The sequence below is a fragment of the Melopsittacus undulatus genome, chromosome 21 (assembly GCF_012275295.1).
Source record: "Melopsittacus undulatus isolate bMelUnd1 chromosome 21, bMelUnd1.mat.Z, whole genome shotgun sequence".
Taxonomy (NCBI): Eukaryota; Metazoa; Chordata; class Aves; order Psittaciformes; family Psittaculidae; genus Melopsittacus; species Melopsittacus undulatus.
Genome location: NC_047547.1, coordinates 1,640,646 through 1,656,965, shown reverse-complemented (window position 1 = coordinate 1,656,965; position 16,320 = coordinate 1,640,646). Strand labels below are relative to the sequence as shown.

General features: G+C 48.4%; 1 protein-coding gene across 1 annotated transcript in view; it reads right to left on the bottom strand.

Moving 5' to 3' along the window:
• Positions 1-16,320, bottom strand: part of ATF7 (activating transcription factor 7) — a 64,286-nt gene that overhangs the window by 38,413 nt on the left and 9,553 nt on the right. Inside the window, exon 2 of the mRNA XM_034071443.1 lies at positions 8,059-8,127. Within this exon, the coding sequence (XP_033927334.1) occupies positions 8,059-8,106 (48 nt within the window). The 5' untranslated portion in view covers positions 8,107-8,127. The remainder of the gene's footprint in view (positions 1-8,058; positions 8,128-16,320) is intronic.

Sequence of the window (16,320 nt, the reverse complement as noted above, 5' to 3'; positions counted from 1 at the left end):
CCAAAAGTCACAACCCAGATGCTCCAAAGAAAACCCAAAGTAGGAGGGAACTAACATGAGTTGAAGCCATTGATCTCTACACCTTAAACCGGTTTGTGCTTGAAAACAGTGACTTCACACACACAAAACCCACGGATCCATTTCGACCACCAAACCTGGGAGGTTTCTCATCAAACATACAGCAGAGCCTTCTCAAGCACGTCCAGAGACCTTTTGCCAGTCAAATCCTAGTGCTACCCATGCAGTACACATAGGAGGATGACACAGCAACAGCCTGAAATGCATGGAATAACTATTCCTGGGTAAATCTTGCTCTTTAAAACAGAATGGCCTTAGGGGTGGATATCCCAGCTTGTGGCTGGGACCCTGCTAGAAGGGAAAAGCTGCTTTCACACCCCCAGCCCTTCACATGTGGCTGCAGAAGGGTGAGGAAGAAGAGGAGCACCCAACCATTAAGGTGAAGATCTCAGGGGTTTTTGCATCCTGCTCTCAGCCTCCCATACCAAAGGCTGCCCAAAGAAGGCAGCTGGCAGCAGGGTTAAAGCTTATTCACCTGCCAGGAAGAAGAGAGCAAGAAATCCAGCAGGAAAGGAGAGGACACTGTTCCCAGTTCCACTTCCATGCACCAGAGCAGGAACAGGGTGTTGCAACAACCCTGCATCTGCCCTGCAGCAACCAAGGGGTATTTTTAAACATGGGGAGGGAGTGGAAGGAAAGGCAGCAAAACAGAGGAATCAGCAATGCAAGCAAGGGGCAGGGATGAAAACCAAGCCCCACGCTGAGGGGGGGTGACAACTGCTCAGCATCATCCTGCCCCATGGCACAAGGCCATCGCCTGGCATCGGGAATTGCGACAGTGAGCACAGAGAGAAGCCTGTGGGAAGCCCTTGCAAAAGAGAAGCCTTTTCCTTTACTCCTGCGAGGAGCAGCTCCCAGGTTCCTTATGGCTGCTGGTTTCCAGCTTTCCACCCTCAGTGTGCATGGAGGACACCAAAGCAGCCATCAGGCTAAAGGCACAGCTCCTGCTGAGCACCTCAGCAGCCAGAGGAGATGAAAATGGGTTTTCCTACAAGGAATGAAGCCACTGAGGTTTCATACTAGCAGAAGCTGAGCTTTGGCAGAGCCTCACGTGGCTGCTCCTTCCCAGAGCCACGGGATTGGAGCAGGGGTCCAGCCAGTCCTTTTGGCATCCAGGCTCTTATTTAGTAAAGGGGAATCTGGAATGTTGTCCAGAGCCATTTCCATCTGACAGACAAGTGTCTGTGTGGGTTCAGCGCTCACACACGTGCTCCAAATGCAAAGCAGAGCTGGCACGCTCCGAAGTGGCAATGAATCCCAGGCAGTGGAATGATAAAGATTTTTAACTTACAGGAAATGCTGCTATTAAATAATATTTAAGTCTTAATTATATTTTAAAACAGCCATTTTGGAAAAAAAAAGAACTTCTATGACAGTGCTTTTGTAGTTAAAGGTCTGTCAACATTTCCATTTTAAACCTTCATTTCGAGGGGCTTTATAATTTGGCCATAAAAATTCATTCCAGGCTGGAACTTGGCATAGAGGGGCTCAGCCCAGGAGCAATATTTTTTATTATCCAATTTGGTTTAAATTGGTTTGGCCGTTTTTAAGTTATAGGAGTGTAAAAAATAAACGTTTCCTGCTTTCAGATGCCTTCCCAAGCTTCTCAGTATTCCAAATTAGCTTTCCCCCTTCCCCGCCTCCAAAACCTACCTTCAAACAAGAGGTGGGAGAGCTCATTTCACTCTGCTGACAATCCATGAGTTACAATTCTGATTAATCCACTTCTTTTCATGCTAACAACCTCAAGAGTTACTATAACCAAACACTCCTGGTATGTGGACCCATTACAGCCTGTAACTACACTGAGATTTGTGGAGCATCTGCCATTGTGGGCTTGATGTGCAGGTACTGCAGCTGGGGAGGCCTTCATTTGAAATCCAGAATGAACTCTGGAAACCTGCCTCCCTGTAAAACCATAGACAGACCTTTCACCAACATGGTTCTCTGTAGGATTTCATTTCAGCTCCCTATAAAAAGGCTGCAGATGTGAAGCGAGCAGGAGCACACAGCTCGGAATTCCTCACCACGGAGCTGCCACCTTTTCCTTTCCATTTCAAACCCCTAAAAGAAACTGGAGTTTACGGCTCAGCTCTTCAAATCATCCGGGTGCAGTAGGGACATGGCACATACGTGATGCTATTGCTAACACAGACAAGTGCTCGCTGTGCCCGAGCCGACACAAAGCTCAGGGCAGGGTTTTATTCCTGCTCCATCCTTACCATCCACCATTTCTCATTTTAATATTGAGAGAGGAAGCATCCACCACAGCTGGAACCCAACAGGGAGCGATGCTCTGGGGCATGTTGGGAAGTCTTGGCACTGCCTGGAGCCACCTGCATATGCTTGGAGATCATAGAACCATAGGCCCTGCTCAGCTTCCAAGATCAGCTGAAATGGGAAGTGCCTCCGGTGTGAGCCAGCCCTGAGCTTGGGTCTCTGGTGACATGCAGCATCCAGCCCCAACGATGCTGTGGTGTCCCCTGGAGCTGAGACCCAACATCAATCCATGTGAGCCTGGAAGGGGCAGTTGTGAGTCCTGCTCTTGGTCTGCAGCCTTGGGGACTGATATTGCCCATCTTGCTCTGCAGAAGGCTCAGCTTTCCAGGGAATAATGCTTCCTACCTCATTGAATCATTGGGTGTTAGAAGCCTGAATTTTTTAGGACAAAGGCCTGTGTCCAAGTCCAGTCCCACTCATTTCCCATGCCAGGACAGTAACAATTCCTGCTGGAGGCCAGGGTATCATAACTGTGCTTAATAACCACTTCCATTCCTGTTCGCTCTAACAGCAGGCAGCCAGTTAGGCTGGAGTTCCTCAAGGATTCAAGTTGAACCCAGAATTTCTTAGGCAGTTTGTCTGGCTTCCCTTCCTCAGCTCCAGGAACATCTCCAGAGGCTGTTAAATCAACGCACAACCATTCCTTTCCATACATGCTCATACTCAACCCAAACACAGTTGGGTCCTGCATGGTCCTGACCAGGGCTGAGACATCCCAATAGTAAAGGGAGCTCCAGCAGCTTCCATCAGGGAATATTTCCTTCCCTTTTGCTTTACAAAGGGATGAGAGAAGGATGGGAACAAAGCAAACCTTTGAAATCACACTAAAGATGGTTTATTGAAAGCAAAGGGCCATGAACACTAGTTCCTCTGTGCCTGCCTACCTGCTTCAGTCTGTTCACACCAGTGGAGCTGGTCCCTTCCTGAATGTGGGATGAAGATACATGGGTGTAAATCATAGCTCAGACTTCCAACAGCCATGACTCCATGGCTGGAAATCCCATGGAGTGACCACAGCACCACGCACATCCTGGACCATCCCAAAGCTTAAGCTGTGATGAGGAGAGCTCACAGCCTCTCAGCAAGAGCCATTCCCCCTCCTGCCCCCCCATACCAGGACTCATATAAAAGGAATAATCTATATTCGTTTGGATTATACAAGCTACAAAACCCACCTCAGCTTCAGTTCCACATTTAACCAATCTCAGAAGCCATTTGTTGCCTCGTATATTACAAGGCAATAGAGATTTAAGGGATAATGGTCATGGCGGCAGAGTATACAAAGCAATAAACTGCTTTTGAGGTTGGTTAAATGCCAAGTGATGCTGAGGCCTCAATGCCATAAACATTATTTCTATTATATGACAAGATAAGAGGATACAATAAACCACAAAGAAGAAAAATCATCTTCTGGCCTCATGGAAGTTGTGGGCTCTGCGTTTCTCGGACGCTGGCCGAGCATCACCTCAGTGCCACAGGTTTAAAGGGAATAAACTGGTAAATTAAGGGGAGGTTTCGAAAGCAAATGGTTGTTTGAGGAAATGGCCTCAGTGTGTAACTGGAGCACTGGAATTAGGATCCCTGTTATGATTCGTGTTACTTATGAACAGGGAAATGGTGTGGAGAGGGGAGGCAGGGGTAGGGAAAGTCCTGCTCCTAGTAGAAGATACACAATATTATGGCCCCTCCGTTAGGCTGGGCAACAGGAGTGGCCCAAACAGTCTTATTAATAAAGATGTTTCTCCTTTATGACACTTCATAAAGCCTCAAGTATCCAAAGCCTTCAGGAGAGGAGCAGAAGAACAGCCTGAGGAGTGCTGGTCAATGAGAAGCTCCCCATGATCTGTCTGCAGAGTGCACACACATCAGCCCAGCTTAGTTTCACTCAAGAGACTCAATGGAAGCCTCACTTGAGACATTGCTCTGTGGCTTCTGCTCTGTGTAGTCTACCTCCCTCCTCATCCTCAGGCAGCAGCACAAAGGGGCATGTCCCTGCTGTAGGATACTTCTCCCTCCATACATAAAGGACATGGGAAAGGGGGTAAGGAAAGAGGACAGTGTCATCTGTCCTCTTTGAGGAGAACCCACATAAATGACCTTGAGAAGAATCTGGTTTGAAAAGCAGGATCTGCAGCACATTGAGGTGTCAGCTGTGGCACAGCAGCCTCGCTGTTGGGAAGTGATCTCGAGTCCAGGCTCCAAAAATAGCCACCATTCAAGACCTAGCAACCAAAACATGTTTACAGCCCCACTGAAAGCCCACTAGCTGCGATGATACGGGGGGTACAGCGAGATCTGCTCGTCTATTTTTGGTGGCTATTCCCTCTTCCCCATCCTCACTTCCCTGAAAAGCTTGACAGCCTTTCTCTGCATAGAAACAGGGAAGGAAAGGAAGAAAAAGGGACATATACCATAAAAGACAGGGCTGGTATCAGCTCCAGAGGGAATGCAGCAGCTCATGGTTCACAGACATTACATTGGGAAGTAAAATAAGGTTTTTTCTTCCTTTAAAAAGGGGAAAGTCACCACTGGCTTCCCAGTGTCTCCAGTCTCCTGTTCAAATCAGTTCTCCCTTCTCCTTCTCCCGTGCTGCAGCACATTGCAGTGACTGCAAGAGGCAGATCCCTAATTGTAGTGAGTGGAAAAGGACTGGGGGGATTTGTCCCCATGCCCCTGCCCCAGCCCACAGTGAAATCCAGAAGCTCATCTCCACTTACCCAGGGCCAAAGCAGCCTGTTCCTATGGGAGCAGGCCACCAAAATCAGAGTGTATCCCTCAAACAGAGGGATAGCCAAAAGAAGAGGAATCTGCAGGGATAAAAACATCCAATGGACGGGGCATGGGATCAATAGGTTTGGAAATGGAAGACGCAAAGATGCTGGAGCCATGTGGTGAAAGGGCCTGGTGAGCCAAGCACTACCCTGTGATAACCCAAGAGCCTCGACAGCCCATCCCATTCCAGTGGTGTTTTTCCTAAGGAAAAAGCACCCAAAGGTCTCAAAGAATCAGGAAAAAAGGCTGAATCCTTCAGGAAGTTTCACCATCTCCAGTGCCAGCCACAGCCCAGCTGGATGTTGAGCTGGGAAAAAGCAGGAACATGGGATGCTTGGGTGTGCATTTGTGTGCCTGGGTGAAACAAAACCAGATTCCCTTCAGAAAGCTCAAAACTCTGGATTATCCAGAGTCTGACAGGAGCCACAGGCACCAGCACCTGCGGGAAGTCAGGATGTTTCTGTGGCAGACCCCACAGAGCAATGTTTAAAGCCAAAGGTCTGGATCTTTGGGAATGAGGGAATGAACAGAGAGGTGCGGCCCCCTCTGACCCCTCTTAAGCCTTCACTTTAACAAGAATCCCCACAGAGAACCTGTTTCTGATGGGGCTCTTCAAGGGGTCAGGGTTTAGTGCCAAAAGGCAGCACAAGCTGCTGGGGAAACAATGCAGCACGTGCTTTGGAGGCTGAGCCCTGCAGGCAGCTGCTGGGCACCATCAGCCCCCCAGCTTCAAGTTCACATTCATTTTAAGATCCAAAGCTACCCATTGCATTCCCCTGCACAGCACAACCACTCAATCTTACTCCACTTGCCCCAGAAAGCCCATCTCATTCAGTGTTAATTTTAGTTGATGATTGGTTTGGGTACCACTGTGCTCCTCCAGAGGTACTGCTGCACGTTAGTGGTGAGCAGGATTTGGGAAGGCTCTTAAAAACCTCCAATGTGAAGCTGTGCACAGAAGAGAGGATGAAATAATGCATGGAAGACACTAGGACTTACAGGGAGAGGCTTGGAGCTGGGTGTATTTAGTCCAAAGGAGTGTTATGGATGATTTGATCAGTCAGTGCATACCTACAGGCATCACAAATTCAATAGGAAGGACCTTCTGTCTAACAAACCAAACTGAACCAGACCCACAACCTGGAAGCTGCAGCTGAAGAGGTTTAGACTGGGAATAAGGCAGCATTTTTCCTTACCAGCAAGAGGAATTAACTATGAGAACAACTTAACCAAGGGCTGTGGTGAATATCCCATCACTGGAAATCTTTTCCATCAAGTTTGGATCATCGCTATTTAATGCTCTGCTTTGAGCAGATAGTGAAGGACGTTCTAGGAAGCCATGCACGAGGTCAGGTTGGATCCCCATGAATCATCGTGCTCTGAATTGCCCCGATTCTAACATTTCAATATTAACATGAAGAATTGGCAGAATTACCCATAAGCAGCAGTCTGGAACAGCACAAGGAGGAAGCAACCACCTTTATCTGTCATTTGTGGGAGATTGGGGGAGATTAAATTTAAATACATTGTTGTTTGCCTTAATTGCGTGTTTGAATCCGAGCTGAAGGTTGTATGATTGAAGTGCTCACACCATTAAGTGCTCAAATACAGCTCATACATTTTAGAAATGACTTGCACAATTTCACAGCCAAAGAGGTACAAGATAAAAAGCAGCCTCCCAAAAAAAAAAGAAAGAAAGAGGAAGATCACCTGCAAGTGAATGGAAAAGGCTCCGGGTGAGACCGGAGTTAGAAGGGCCAAAAAGCTGAGTTCCAACAATGGATTTTTACAAAGCCCCAGTCTCCAAGAGTTACCAGATGAGATTTTGGCCCCATTTCTGTGCTCTAAGAACAAACATGGCACAGAATCCACATGCAGGCTCAAAAAGATGTGCCCTGGGGATGCAGAATTCTCTTTCATCTCAATTGAGAGCCCCACAAGAGGTATTAAGGTATTAAATACACCAAAGAACTAAGCAGGGACGACGACGGGCAAGTACCTTGGGATGGGTTAGAGCTCCCAAATGCATCCCAGCATAATCACTTGGCAAGCTGACATCCCATGGCTGCAGCCAAGAAAACAAAGTGTGTGCACATCACTTAATACCTAATTAAAAGCTACAATCCCCCCCCACCAAAGGCATCTTGGCACTTGGATGCTCACTGCTTCAGAAGAGACAAACCCAGTTCTTGCTGTGCTCCACACAGGGCTGTCCTGCCACAGAAGCTCCATGCCCTAACAGGTCCCAGTTGCACAACCCCCTGTTCCTCCCATTAACACAGTGTGTGAGCTGCCACCAAGCACCAGGGAGACCCTAAACTCAGCTTTGGGAATGCAAAATCAAACACAATGGACAGGTGCCTTCCTGGTTGTGTGATGGAAAAGGGGAGATGTGGCTCATTCAAAGCACCAAGCTTTGCCCTAGGAAAGCAAGGCCATACCCAACTCTAGCACTTTGTCCATGGAGGACAAATTCACAATGGGCCTCTTCTCTTTTCCTGCAAGCCCAAAATAGACTCCAGCAGTTTGGGGTTCACATAACACAAACCATCAAGTGTCACATTCTCAGCTGCTTTAAGGAATATGCGACAGCAGCAAACGCATCCCGACAGAGCTGATTCTGTCCTTTGCTTCGACAGCCTTGAGAGAAGCTGAGGAACACTCCCAGCAAACATTAACAGGAGATGAGGGCTCTCTCTGGGCTGTATGGGAAACACCAGTGGAATACCAATACCCCACAAAGCAAGGCAGGTTTCATTACTTTGGAGTGCACTTGCTCATAACCTGGATTTACACACTGCAAATCCTCTGATCTGATTACCTCCAGTGCTCACGTAAAACACCAGCTTTAAACTCTTTGCCTGAGTGATAAAACAGCCACTTTGATTCACACCACCACGTTCCCAATAAAGCACCCTGGAAGCATACCTGTCCGCAGCCAGGGGCATTGCACACAAACGGCCTGTCGTCACCCATATTTCATGCAGCTGAGTCAAGCTGTGGAGAGAAAAAAAAGAAGAGGAAATTGTTAAATAAGCTCCCAAAATTCAAATAGCAAGAGCAGAAGCTGCTCTTTGCAGGGTGGGCATTGATGAATGCTGCAGGGAAGGAGGTTCTTTGTGCACAGTTGAGGAAGAGGAATTAATCCAAGCCAAGTTTAAGTAAGACTTTGGAGAGCCCAGCTGGAGAAACGAGCTGGAGTTTTCCATGCCTGGGCTCCCACTAAGGCCCAGCACTGATTCTGAGGGGACCATCTGCAACTTGGGGATGATGCTCATAGAATGATTTGGGTTAGAAAGGATCTTAAGATCATCCAGTTCCAACCCCCTGCCATGGGCAGGGACACCTTCCACTAGAGCAGGGTGCTCCAAGCCCCATCCAACCTGGCCTTGAACACTGCCAGGGCTGGTTCATCCAAACCTTCTCCATTCAAACCATTCCAGCACCTCAGCACCCTCACAGGGAAGAACTTCCTTATTTCTAACCTGAACTTCCCCTGTTCCAGGCTGAACCCATCACCCCTTGTCCTACTGCTCCGCTCCCTGATGAAGGTCCCTCTCCAGCATCCTTGTAGTCCCCTTCAGACACTGGAAGCTGCTCTGCTCCAGCACAGGACCACCCTGCATTGCAAAGACCTCTGGAACACCCCCCAGATGGAGGCATTGAAGAAAGCACAGACACAGAAGCAAAGACAATCTACAGAGGGGGAAAAAAAAAAGCATGAGCTTGGAACGATGAAATAAATCCAAGTCCTCTCTATGTACAAGTTATATTTTCAATGGGAGAGAACTAAAATTTGTCATTTAATTAATTAAGGGATTATAGGAGTGGTGCTCTGGTTTACAAGGCAATAATCTGGCTCCCTAGTGGGTAAACTACAAGGCTGATGGCAGGGGTAGTTTATCACAGCTTATAGCCAAGGATAACAAAACACTCACTCCTATTATGCTACAAGTGAAGCTGTCCTTATTAATAAGAAATCAAGAGTAAATAAAGTCACCCCCCCCCCAACCTCCAGAAATGCTGCTGCCCCCCCCCCCACTGCTCTCTTTATGGCAGGATTTTAAAAAGCCATAACAAAGCAAATGCTTTCTCTTCAGGGGGTTGACTCTGCGAACATGTTCCGGCTCTTCATATTGCTTCCAGCATCTCTTCCTCGGCACTTGGCTTCGGTGACACATGTCAGCTCGCTGCAGGCGAGGGCAGAACTGAAACCAGAACGTGGCCATGAAGATGCAAGCTCTTTTGAGGGCCCTTTTTGCCTCTCGAACCACTCAGGCCTGCACCGAACAGTGCAAGAGGGTGGGGAGGGTTAGTTATTTTTAGGAGCTATATGAGAAAGTGCTCCAAGAATGCGACAGAACAGGGGAGGGGGAATGCTGAGGGACAGCAAAGAGTCCCCTTCTGCTTGGATTGAAGAGGCACAGGCATCACTTAGTGCTTAAGATGAAAACAAGATTCTTCTTGTATTACCATGTGCTAAAGCAGCTAAAATGGGTGGCTACAAAGGGGGGGAATTCCCCTCTCTGAGCAGTGGCTTGGCCACAGCACACAAAGCAGCAACCAAAAGCTGTGAGTAGCTGCCAGGTCTTCTCCTGCAAGAAGAGGAGACATCTCCACAACCATGGCCTATGTTTGGATTTACTAAGCAAAACTCCAGGGCCTATACAAATAGGAGCTCACAAAGGATAAAGAGCCCCCTCCCAAATGGAATGGGTGAGCGGCCAAAACACTCCCTTGTACAGGACAAGTGCAAGGATAAAGGCAATAAAGGTGGCCAGGAACATAGAATGGTTGGAAAGGACTTTAAAGCTCATCCAGTTCCAACTCCCAGCCATGGGCAGGGATACCTTCCATGAGAGCAGGTGCCAGCACCTCAGCACCCTCATAGGGAAGAATAAAGCCAGGTAGGATGGAGCTTGAAGCAACCTGCTCTAGTGTATGGTGTCCCTGCTCATGACAAGGGGTTGGAAGTGGAGGAGCTTTAAGGTCCCTTTCAACCCAAACCAGTCTGGGATTCTGTGATGAAGCAGCTCCAGGTTAAGAGCTGTGGTGCTGAGAGCAGCAAAGTCACCAAACTTTAAAGGACAGTTACAATGCCTCTTGCTGTCACAGTGAGGCCAGTTCTGGAAGTGTTTGAAGAGCACTGAAATCACCCTCCCACATTTAAACTCGGGTGCGTGGGATGAGGTTGAGGATGCGCTTATTCCAGCAACAAACAAATCTTATTGTTAAACAAGCAGAGTAATGATGATGGAGGGAGGGTGCTGGATCTCACAGAGCAGCCAACCTGTGCTGCCTTAATTACACAGGTCAGGGATCTGCCCTTGCCCCAGCAGCCCAAGCCTTCCCCAACATGAAGAACCTCAGGGTCTCTCTACATCCTATTCAAGGGGACCTTATCGCTCTCTACTGCCTGACAGGAGGATGGAGCCAGGAGGGGCTGGGCTCTGCTCCCAAGGGATGGGACAAGAGGAAACGGCCTCAAGCTGCACCAGGGCAGGTTTAGATGGAGCTGAGGAACAATTCCTGCCCCACAGGGTGCTCAGGCATTGGAACAGGCTGCCCAGGGCAGGGCTGGAGTCACCATCCCTGGAAGCCTTCACAGACCATGGGTTAGTGGTGGCCATGGCAGTGCTGAGGAATGGATTGGATGATCTTAAAGGTCTTTTCCAACCTGGTTGATCCTATTCTATTCTGTGCTTCCAATGCATATAAAAGCTAGTAGAGAAATTAAAGAACCTGATGAGCTGTCAGTCCCCATGCTCTGATAACACTACTGAAAACAGAGAGCAGGAAAACAAACCAGGGCTGCCTGCAATGTGACTCCTGAGGTCCTACCAAGCAGCTCCATTAAAACCCAAGAGCAACCCACTGCAAAGCCCTCAGTTTACTTGATCTTGCAAAGCATCAGGAGGATTCACTCATTCCTTAAAGCAAGATTTAGCTGCTCATTCACTACCGCCTATGCCTGGTATGTACATACATGTGCTCAGATTTATGTCACATTTAGGCAGGATAAATTGCTTCAATAAATTCTATTCTGAAGAACAGGCAGAATAAGCAGCTGATTGGATACTGGGAGCACGTTCCCATCCCTCTTCCTGCAGCAGCGGGACAGTATTTCACTGCTTTGATGAGTTTCAGCATGTTGGGAACAGCAAGGTGAAGGGAAGAAATGCAGACAGATTACTGAAGCGTGCTTCCAAGTTCTGTCAGCACGGCCCTGACAAGCTGCTGCTGTCTCAGGGAGAGCTGAAAAGCCATTTTCAACCCAAATACACTGTGCTCCAAGAGCCTCTGTGTGTTTTCTGTCTCTTTTGCCTTATTAACTCATGCAAACAACCTCTAGGCTGGCTGCAAAAGAAGGAAAGCTGAAGCCACACTTCACAGCAGTCTCCAGTGTGTGTTGTGCTGATAATCAGGCACCCCTTGGAGCTTGCACAGGGTATTTAAGTGTACAGATTTCCTGAAGCCTACTTGTATAGAGCAGTGCTCTCAACGGGAGCAACTCCTCTGGAGCAGGCACAGCGTGGGGGAAAACAGAATAAACATGAGCTCTGCATCCAAGAGAGCATCTGCTCTGCTGTGGATCTCAGTCCCACCTTCAACTCCTCATCAAAGCAACTGCAGCATCACAAGGGGATGGTTGTGAAGAGGGACAAGCAGAGCCCAGCCAAAGGCCACACTTGACCAGTCGTGCAGCACTGCTAATCCAGAGTGTCAGCGCTAAGAGAGCTATGACAGCTTCTTCCTGAAGTTAATCTCCTCCTTGATTTGTTGGGACATCCTCTTCCTACTGCTAGCATGGAGATAAATGAGACATGTTCTGTGGAGCAGTTCAGTGCATGCCAGGATGCTGGGCTGACACTGAGCTAGTTCTGATCCAGCTCTGGGGCATCAACACAAGGGATGTGGAGCTGTTGGAGCAAAGCCACTGGAGGTCACGGAGATGCTGCAGGGGCTGGAGCAGCTCTGCTCTGGAGCCAGGCTGAGAGAGCTGGGCTGGGGCAGCCTGGAGAAGAGAAGGCTCCTGAAGGGGAGACCTGAGAGCAGCTCCAGTGCCTAAAGGGGCTGCAGGAAACCTGGAGAGGGGCTTGGGACAAGGGATGTAGGGACAGGCCAAGGGGAATGGCTTGAACCTGCCAGAGGAGAGACAGAGATGAGCTCTGAGGCAAAAGCTCTTGTCATCCAAACTGAGCTGCTCATCAGATCCTCTGTTTGCAATGAAGAACTTGCCTGGGCCCTGTGCTGGGGAGAAGTGATTTTACTCACCTCAAAAACCAAAATTTCCCCTTCTTTCCAAGTTTCATTCTTCCTGCAGCTATTCAAGCCAGCCCATATGCTACTGTCCCCCTGGTACATCAGTCCATAAACTGAAGTGGTCCCAAAGCATGTTAACTAAGCCATTAAGAAAAAACTAAGCCCATTATCCCAGTCTAGACAGACACCTAGGGGTAATATTTTAAGTCCCTTAAAAGGAATTAGACATATTACATGCATCAACAGCAGCAATGAAAGAGCAGCCTTCCTGAACAGGATTTCCCCCAGGAAGTGTGTTGGCACCTCATGGAACCCATTTGACAAACTTCAATTTGGAAACAGTTTAGGAAGAGACAAGAGAAGCAGGAAATGTGGTTTTGAAAGCACATTTAGGGATCTTTTCAATCCAAGATGCTCCTTATCCTTCCAAATGAGCTAGTTTGGCTTCTGAGATATGCCCATAGCCACAGGACAACTCATGGGTATGGCTGGCAGCTTGATGCCACAGGAAAGGCCACAGTCAGACTCTTCATTGTCTTTAGGAAGTTACCTACAACAACACTTCCATGTTACCGCAAGTATCCTACACCCCAGTGCAGGTTCACTACCACCAGGATCCAGGTTCAAGAAGCGTGGGGTTTGTGCTGCTCAAGCTCTTACAGACTGTTCCAGCTGAATTCCTGACAAGTAGCTGAGGTCTGGAGCAGCCTCAAGCCACGATTTGTAACTCTTGAGTCAGGCCTCTCCTGCTCTGCCAAAGTCACAAGCAACTGGCACCACATCGCCTCTGAGGATGCTGTTGGGGCTCTTACCCTCCTATGTCCAGATGATGGTGGCCTAAAGGGGCTACAAAAAACCCTGGAGAGGAGCTTTGGACAAGGGCCTGTAGGGACAGGACAAGGGGAATGGGTTTAACCTGCCAGAAAGGAGACTGAGCTGAGCTCTTAGGCAGAAGCTCTTCCCTGTGAGGGTGCTGAGGCACTGGCACAGGGTGCCCAGAGAAGCTGTGGGTGCCCCATCCCTGGCACTGTTCAAGCCCAGGTTGGACACAGGGGCTTGGAGCACCTTGCTCCAATGGAAGGTGCTCCTGCCCATGGTAGGGGTTGGAGCTGGATGAGCTTTAAGGTCCCTTCATCCCAAACCCAGCTGTGGTTCTGTGACACTCCCAAGCCATTAGCTCTGCTGGACGTTGGGGGATAGAGCTGGTATGAAAAATGCTCTAAAAATAAGGCTCTATTGTACTTGCATGTGACTGTTCCTGCAGGAATGCTGGTGCCTGACACTCCTGTCCCTGTGCCTTGCAGGAGAAGCTGAAATACTTCACATCCCATTGAACACTTGGGCAGAAGCTAAAATAGTTCTGCTTCACGTTGCCAGAGCAGGTCCAGCCTCCAGTATGAGCACACTTACTGATACACCAGTACAAGCACATGTTAGCCTTAGGATTTATAGGAATAAACCATAACTTTACATTAATGCAACCACAAAATTAAAGCTCGAGGTTGCACCAACTATGAGACAAACCCATGAGAGCTGCAGAGCAACCTCCTAAAAATAGACTTAAAGAACAGAAAACCAAAGCAAACTGCATGTTCTGCTGACTGACATCTCTCTCTTGCTAAGATTTACTTGCCTTGGAGGACCTGAATGAAGGATGAGCTGCAGAATGGGTGAGAAGACAAGTGCTATAGATGGAGACATAAAGAGAAAGGACTTGCCCTGGGAACTGACTGCAAGTTAAGAGTGTCAGTGAAAGGGGTAAAACAAAAGGGCTCCTCATTTCCCCCTCCCAATTTTCAGCCTCCAAAAGAACAACCAATTGTGAAAAGGGGCATTTTAGGGAATTTCAGCCTCGGTTTTACATGGTTTAGTTACGGCAGGAAGAAATCAGATGGGCAACACCTGCAGGCAAGAAGAGGACACCCAGATGGTTCAGTGCATCTGCCCTATCTCATCTCACGGCAGGACATGCACTGCCATAGATTACAACTGGTTTACAAAGTACCCTTCACAACCAGGTGTAAAACCCATCACAGACACGAGCCTCAGGCCTGCAGGAGCAAGTCCAAGCCAAGGTGCAGCTAAATCTAAGATGTCTTTCAAGCAACAGGCAATAGAGAACCTGTTTGCAATTGTCCCAGGATACTGAGTAGGGTGAAGAACAGAGGATGCAGGGAGGGCAGTGACTTCCATAGGGAAACTCCAATGCTCAGCCGGCAGCAGGAGGAAAGGCAGAACTGGATCACAAATGGTGTTCTTATAATGAGCCTCCAAAAGAGAGAGATCTTTGTCACCTGGGTACTGCTACACCAATGGCAGGCAGAGCTCTTTCTCCTTGATCCACTCACTGTGCTCCTCACTACTTCTACTTCAGCACTTTCATGCAAAAAAAGAAGGTAAAACAGAGCTAGGAGTTAACTTTTGATGAGCCTGAGCTCCATGGGACTCATTCCGGGAGACTAATGAGTGGCAAGGCCATCCCAGCTCCATTTGGATAACTTGGGTGAGACCTGGGAGCCATGCCAGGAGCATTAACAACCCAAGCCGCAATACAAACAAGCCTATTCACACACAAATAGTGCTCAAGACACCAGCCCAAGCCCCAAGGACACTGCTACTGGGAAGAGGAGATAAACTCACAATAAATTAGATCATTATAGATGGCTGCACAGAATCTGTGCTGTGAAACACATCTGAGGACGGGAGAAGATGCAGGAGCGCAGGCAGACTCCAGGCAGAACGTGGAATTGCCACTGGGAGCTGGAATGGGAAGAGAGGTTGGATTCAATCAAACCCCAGGCTGCTTTTTTGGGAAGGCCAAGGGAAAAGCAGTCAGGCTGAGAGCCATTTCCACTCTGCTAGCCAAAAAAAGAGAAGGAAGCACAAGGCACTGCCCCAAGCTCGCAAAAATAGTCCGAGATTTGCCACTAAAATGCAAGGAAGGAAACATGTTGCTTTGAGAGTGTTCCAGGAAAGGCTCTTTATTATTTGTCTAAGTGCAGCCATTAACAGCTCTGCCTCCAGCTTCCTGCCCAGCCACATGAATATTCAGCACACGGTGCTCTGAATAAGCTGGGAGCAGCACCCAGAAAAGGCAGGAGGGGAACCCAGCATCAGGCTGGGGTTTGGTGCTGGAGCTGCCTGCGCTACCCTGGATTAACGTGGGACACTGCAGTGATGATTCAGAGCATCAGAATCCATCAGAAAGCAGGATAAAAACAAACATGGCAAGTTCTTCCTTAAAAAAACCACCCAAAACCACAAGTCACTTGAACATGGAGGCTTCCTTACGGCAGGGTTTGTTCTCCGAGACACAGGGCTTGGTGCCCAACCTGCTTCTAGATGCTTTCTGAAGTCAACTGGCATCTCATTTCCACTGGTGACTCTCCCAACTAAATTAGGTGCCTGCAGGGAGTTTGGAACAGAGCCTGTTCTGCACCTTTGGGTGCCCAGAGCTCCATCTGACTACCAGCAGCTATTATACACCCAAAGCCATTGCAAAAGGTGTTAAGTTTTAGAGGGAGAGGCCACCAGGGAGCTTAGTGCAGGCTGCTGTTAGTCCTAGACTTTGCCTTTAAAGTTATTTTGGGGTGTGAAAGAAGGAGGGAGAATGTTTGCTTTGTAACCAGAAAGCTACAAGAGAGCTTAAAATTGTCATCTGGGAAAGAGAGCCAAAAGCCAGCGCTATAAAATCTGCTTTAGAAGCATAACACCCTTCTGCTTTATAAGCTTGATAAAGCAAACCCAACTGTATAAACTGGAATATTGGCAAGGAACCGGCTGGAAGTAAATCTCCAACAGACAGACAGTATTTAACAAGTCATTACAAGTTAACCTACAGCATAGGGTGAAAGCAAAGTCCAACCCTTTGCCATCTGACTGTACCTTTCTGGGTGTTCAGCACTGCTCCCAAGCTCGGGGAGGATC